General features: G+C 32.2%; 1 protein-coding gene across 1 annotated transcript in view; it reads left to right on the forward strand.

Annotated features, from left to right (window-relative positions):
- The first annotated feature begins 4,999 nt into the window (after positions 1–4,999).
- The window catches only part of LOC101499361 (protoporphyrinogen oxidase 2), an 18,442-nt gene continuing 17,137 nt past the window's right edge, over positions 5,000–6,304 (forward strand). Inside the window, exons 1-2 of the mRNA XM_004515375.4 lie at positions 5,000–5,154; positions 5,399–5,438. Of these exons, the coding sequence (XP_004515432.1) occupies positions 5,124–5,154; positions 5,399–5,438 (71 nt within the window). The 5' untranslated portion in view covers positions 5,000–5,123. The remainder of the gene's footprint in view (positions 5,155–5,398; positions 5,439–6,304) is intronic.

Here is a 6,304-nt window from a genome sequence, read left to right on the forward strand (position 1 = left end):
ATGTTATTGTGGTGATTAAAGAAAAATGATTTTTCTTAGTTTATGCCTTTCCAAAAATAGTTGTCATGATTGATGATCAATAATGCATACATGTGGTTATCAAATCTTTGAACTTGTGTTTTAAGGAAAATTAGTGAATTGTGGTTTCAAGTTTTTATATGTATACTTTCAATTTTTAGAAAAGTTTGCATGATTTTGATTAAAGTTTTAAGTTTATTACGTAAAGGTTAAAGTCTTCAGTTATAATTTATTTTTAAGATTCTAAGTTTCATGAATTAAAATACAAGCTTTGTTGATAAGAAAAGAACAAAAATTAATATATTTTGAAAGGAATTAAACTATTTTAAAAAGTTAGAACATTGAAACTAAAAAAATATTTATTAATATTTTTTTGTGTGGTTATTTTGTTATGAGGTAAATACTTTGATTGAACATTTAGTCTTTAAAAGTATAGTAGATCAAACTTGTAGTTATTTGAGAAAAAAAAAAAGAATTATAGCAAATTTGAGAAAATTTGTGGTTCTGTGAAAAATTTGAAGAAAAATAATTTAAGACGTTTCAAATTATTGTTAGTGAATTCTATGAGAAATTTAAAGGATGTTAACTTCTAAAAATATGTTTTATATGTTGAAATTGTGTATAGTGAATAATAATACTATTAGTCCTTGATCGTTTTAAACTCTTTTAGTAAATATACTCTAAGGGGATTAGGAGTAAAAAATATTATGTAACGTAGTTAAAGTCTTGGTGACTAATTTGACAAAATCAAATACTATTTGATTGAAGGTGTTGGCACGAATGAAACTTTTGTTGTGTTTGATTGTGGTAGTGATAATTGTTAAAAAAACTACAATTGAGTGAGGGCTCAATCCAAATTTTTAGTTTGCACATAGGGACCTTATATGTGTGGTTGATGTGTGAATATGTGATGATTAATATTGATGTGATTATGCATTCTTGAGTGATAATACGTGTTGCTACATGTTATGAATGTTATTAATGATAACGTGTCTTGAGTATGCTCTGTGAAAAATATGAAAAATTATTAGTGTTTAATGAGTATTAAAAAATGAGTCTTTTAATAGCTGCATTTACATAATGATTGTTGTGAAAAGAGTTAAAGTATGCTCATGCATTTCATCCTTAGTGGTGACCGTGATGGGCCACGGTGTGAGTGGTGACCGTGATGGGCCGCATGATGGTTCCAGGAGTTGATTGGTCCATCTTATCCCTACGAGGATTTTTAGTCGTCTAGGTATATGATATACTGCACTCTGGTAAATCGTGATGATCTGTGATAGGTGACACCTCGATAATTAGTATTGGTATGTGAGAGGCGGTACATTTATGATTTACGCCCCTCGATGAGAGTTTGGAAATTCCATAATCATGTGCACTAGCATATAAGCATTGCATTAGGGTGCTTGACACGCGAGTCATGTTTGTTATAATATGATATTTGTATATACATGCTCTGTTATTGTTTGTTATCATGTCATAACTACTAAGTGTTTATTGTTTGTCCTCATGACATAATTGTTAAAGGGTAATTGTTAATTTCGGTTGATGACCATTTACGTTATTATGAAAATTGGATTTTTCCCTCAGTTGATACTTGAATTCATTCTACTGACGGTTACCCTAACGAAGGAAACGTCATTAGACTTCCCTGACTAGCACTTGCTGATTGCTTAGGCATACGACCACATCTCAAATAGGGCTACATATACAGGTTAAGTCAAAGCTCCCACTTTCGGTGATTGATGAGGATCAATCACCGAAAGTGAGAGCTTTGAGGTAGTGAGCTATTTTGAGATTCATGCGCCGCCGAAGTCACCTATCTCGTGGGTGGACCTGACCTCTTAGGAGACTGGCTCCTTTATGGCTGATGAGGAGGAGGAAGTTACTTCGAGGATAGATACTGCGTCAGAAGGAACTTGTGCAATGTGTGGAGGTGACTCTTGTAACTGTAGTTGTTAGTGGATGATTAGATTAGTTTTTTGTTGTATAGGGACTTAGTGTTTTTTTTTTTTGTGGTTGTACTTTTTTTTTGGGGCGATGACTATGTCTATGACATATCTTGACAATTGAACTTTTGGTGGGTCCATGTTCCATTTTTTTTTTATGTGACCATGGGAGAATAACATTCTTGGTACTAGTAGTACTTATGCACAAGTGTTTGCCGATAATACCCTAGGGGTATGAACGATGTCTGATAGATCTCATTGCTCAGATGTATTTTTCTAGTTGTATACTTTGGATTATAGTCCCAAAAACTATCTTAGTTTATTTGTATATATATGATGTAATTATTTATATCTCTTATCGTTTTTGGTTGCAATGTATTATTTTATTAAGTCATTTTAAAAAAAATGCACACACGCTGTTAAAAATCGGGGTGTTACATGAGATCATACTATACTTGACTATTTCACATGCAAAAGGTAGACCATGTGTTGTCCTAATAGTGAAATGACATTTAGACTTGTCAATATCCACATATCTCACGCGATCATACTCAACAAAAATGTGATCTATTGCATTTTTAGACACAACTCCACGCAAATGGACGTACAATCTCTTACTACATTGGTGCACCTTTTGAATGATACTTTTTTCAAATGATGTTATTATCTCATTGTGTTGTAATACACTAATGTTAGAAATACTTTCCCAAATACTACATATATCCCTCATATTGTCTTGTAATATCCTTACTCCAATGCATAAACTCGACACATGCCTCAATAAATCTTTCCTTGTAAGGATTTAACCACTGCTCGTCTACATAATCATAAAAAATATAACAATCACTACAAATTACTTCAAACATACTGAACTTCATGTAAAATTGAGCCTCATCAGAACTGTAAATAAAACTCTCTCATGCCTTCATTACATGCACCTACTTCTTTTTCGGAAACACAATCATCTTGCACTTTGCTTTTACATTCTTGGATACCTAAAAAAACACAATAAATTGATTGCTTTTGAAAAACATATCGAACTGCGTTCATCAAAATAATGTCTCTATCAGTATCAATGACTTGAACTTCACTAGAAGCAACATGTTCTTTCAACATTTGTATTGCCCACACAGAGTTATCTGCATGCTCAGACTATAGATATGTAAATTCCACACAAAATGTCATTTTAGTATAAGTAACACCAATAATCTCAAGTAATGAAATTTGATACCTACAAGTCTTATATGTGTTATCCATAATCAATACTATGTGGAAATTATTTACAAGGGTGATAACATGTGGATGGACCCAAAATATGTCCATCAACTCATCTACCTTCCTATATTGATACCCGTATTTATTGCGTTATATCAATGTCATTGGATGTTGCATTTCAGTTTTGTTACTTCTAAGTGATGATAGATATGCTTGACGTGCATTGCAAACCATTTGATTGTTGTTAAACTTTTAACATTATGATCCTTTAATGTCATCAACATGTTTCTTGGTTTGACCATGTTCTTTGTCATATCACCAAATACATTTTTCTCTTCATGAGACAATCAACCAAGGAAAGAATGATCAGTCAAGTTTTTTTCCAAGTCGTGGTTATGGGGACCACATGCTACATGCAAATATCACATATCACCAACACTTGTTGGTGTTCCTCTCAATCTAAATGGACATTCACATTTTTTTAGTCCATGTACTCCTCACATGTTTAAGATTCTTCCATGATCTATATTTGTCACTTCTTTCACATCAAATAATTAATTTCATCTTTATTCCTAGTCGAGATGTGGTGGTTTTAGATCTAAAGATAACATCAACAATTCTATTTTCCCTTCTAACATTTCTAACTCATCTCCATAAATTATCTCGTGTGTCAAACATCATTCTGGTGGTAAATACATCATTCAAATCCATCATACCAGGTTCAACACCATCATTCATTGCATCGTGAATCTCAAGTTCAACATCATCGTTCATTGTATTAAAATCAAGTTCAAAACCATCATACATTTCGTCAAAATCAAGTTCTGTCGAACCTTCACACATTACATCATTATTGTCTTTCCTTGGTCCATTTATCTACATCCAATAAGAACATATCAAAAATTCAGAAATATTGCTAAGTAAACTAAGTTCGCGTACCTTACATAAATTGAGTTCACGTACCTTACGTAAATTAAATACACGTAAACTACGTTAATATGGTTCACACACATATACCCATGCACAGTTCATGCAAGTTACTTTGCCTTGGTCACTATTTTTTTTTTTAATATATGTGAATTTAGTTTATGTGCATTTACATGAATTGTATTTGCACAACACATGTAATTGTTTAATTTCCAAGTTCTTATACAAACTCAATTCACATATATTTACGTGAATTGTATCTTGCATAGCAACTATAAAGTATTAAATTAATGGACATATGTGAAAACATAGTATGTAACCGTACATGATTTTAGATTGCATTCAATGTATTATTTACAACGTGCGTGAACTCAATTCACGTAAAACTCTTAGATATTGAAAGAAAGAAAAATACGAACTCAAATGTAAAACAATAAACATACTTTGTTGGTAACTTTAAGTCTTTAACCATAATAAAAAAAAGAGTTATGAGCTGTAAGTTAAAAGTTAAAAGTGAAATGTGTAAGTTATGAATAAGTATAAGTTATAAGATGTGCGTTATGAGTGTGAGATATTATGAGGTGAGTGATAATAATGAAGAGAGTAAGTGACAAAATAAGTTTAAGAATGAGTGAAATTGGAAATAATATTTTGAATATTTGATTTTATGAAAATTGAATGGGTGTGAGTAGCAAAAGTGGAGGCGTAGGTAGCAAAATTGAAAAAAATTAGCTTATCATCTTCTATTGATTAACCTATCTATGATTAACTACTATTGATGAAACATAGCCTTGATCCCGTTCAACCAAATTTAAATCCAATTCAACTAAACTACGGTTCAAATAGAATTGAACCAAACAGCGAACCGAACTACTGTTGAACCAGCCGGTTGATTCCGGTTTTTGAAATATCGGTTTTACAAATGTTTTGCTCGGCTTCTAGCATTCAACAAACGTCAAAACCTCCGCCCGTAGACTGATACATTTCAGACGGAAGCTTAGTCAGTCAGAGAAAATGGCTTCCTCTGCAAAAGATAATAACTCAAGTAAGTTTCATTCACATTTTCCCAAATTCTCGTCATTATCATTATCACTTCATATGTAAAATGAAGACAAATTGTGTTTAGGTTCAATTTTAGTTGAGTAGTGTGTCAATTATCAAACTAGGTATCACTTAGAAAATGTGTGATTTATTTTTTTCTTTTGTATAAATTTTTTGCTTATTGAGATGTGTTTATATGTATTTCGTTAAATTTTGAAAACCCTGTGTTGGTATACTTTGGTCTGCAGGATCTGTTAAAAGAGTTGCTGTTGTTGGTGCTGGTGTAAGGTAAGGTGGTTTACTTCTTCATATCGTTAACTTGGCTCTTTTTTATTTATTTATAAATTTAAAATTTCCAAATATATATATATTCTTTACCAAGTTAATGCTCATTATTATTTAACTTATTTGATGTTAATTTAGTCTGATTGGCGGTTTGGATTGTCTTTGGATTTAGTGGATTTAGGATTGATGTCATTGTTAGCAGTAGCACTTAGCATGAAATCTAGTCCTTTAAGTTGTGAGAGGTTTTTTTGGGTAAATCAAGGTGCCTCCGTGCACAACTGCAGATATTAATCCCTCGAGTTAGCTGAGATCCATTTAAGGGATTGACCTCTCCCAATGTATGTTTTTCGATATGCACCCGGCCAAAGATCGAAACTTAGACCAATTGGTTAAGGGACTCAAGCATCTACCACTTGTGTCACACAATGTGGATATTGTGTGAGGTTTTTGAATATTATAGATACTGATTATAATGAATTGAAGTAACGGTGAGGGAACTGATTGAATTGTACTGCAGATTGTGTATGAAAAATTTACAAGGAATGAATAAATGTCATTTCAAGTTGTTTTATGTGAAACAACTTGATGGTTTGTGATAGAAACCTGATATGGACTGTTAATTCAACTAGTGATAAATGGTATAACTCCTAACAACTAGAGGAAGAATCCTTTGTAAACCGAGTATTTGGAAAGCTAAAAATGGAAATTGAAAGCGGAAAATAATAAGCTAGAAGATAAAGATTTAACTGAGGTGAATAAGGACAAGCTCCATACTCTGCATAGACAATACCACCAAAAGTCCAATCAGAAATTGGCAATTGCCAATTCGTTGCTACTCTCCCTCTTCTTTATATTAAAGTTTCTTTCCC

The sequence above is a fragment of the Cicer arietinum genome, chromosome 3 (assembly GCF_000331145.2).
Source record: "Cicer arietinum cultivar CDC Frontier isolate Library 1 chromosome 3, Cicar.CDCFrontier_v2.0, whole genome shotgun sequence".
Classification (NCBI taxonomy): Eukaryota; Viridiplantae; Streptophyta; class Magnoliopsida; order Fabales; family Fabaceae; genus Cicer; species Cicer arietinum.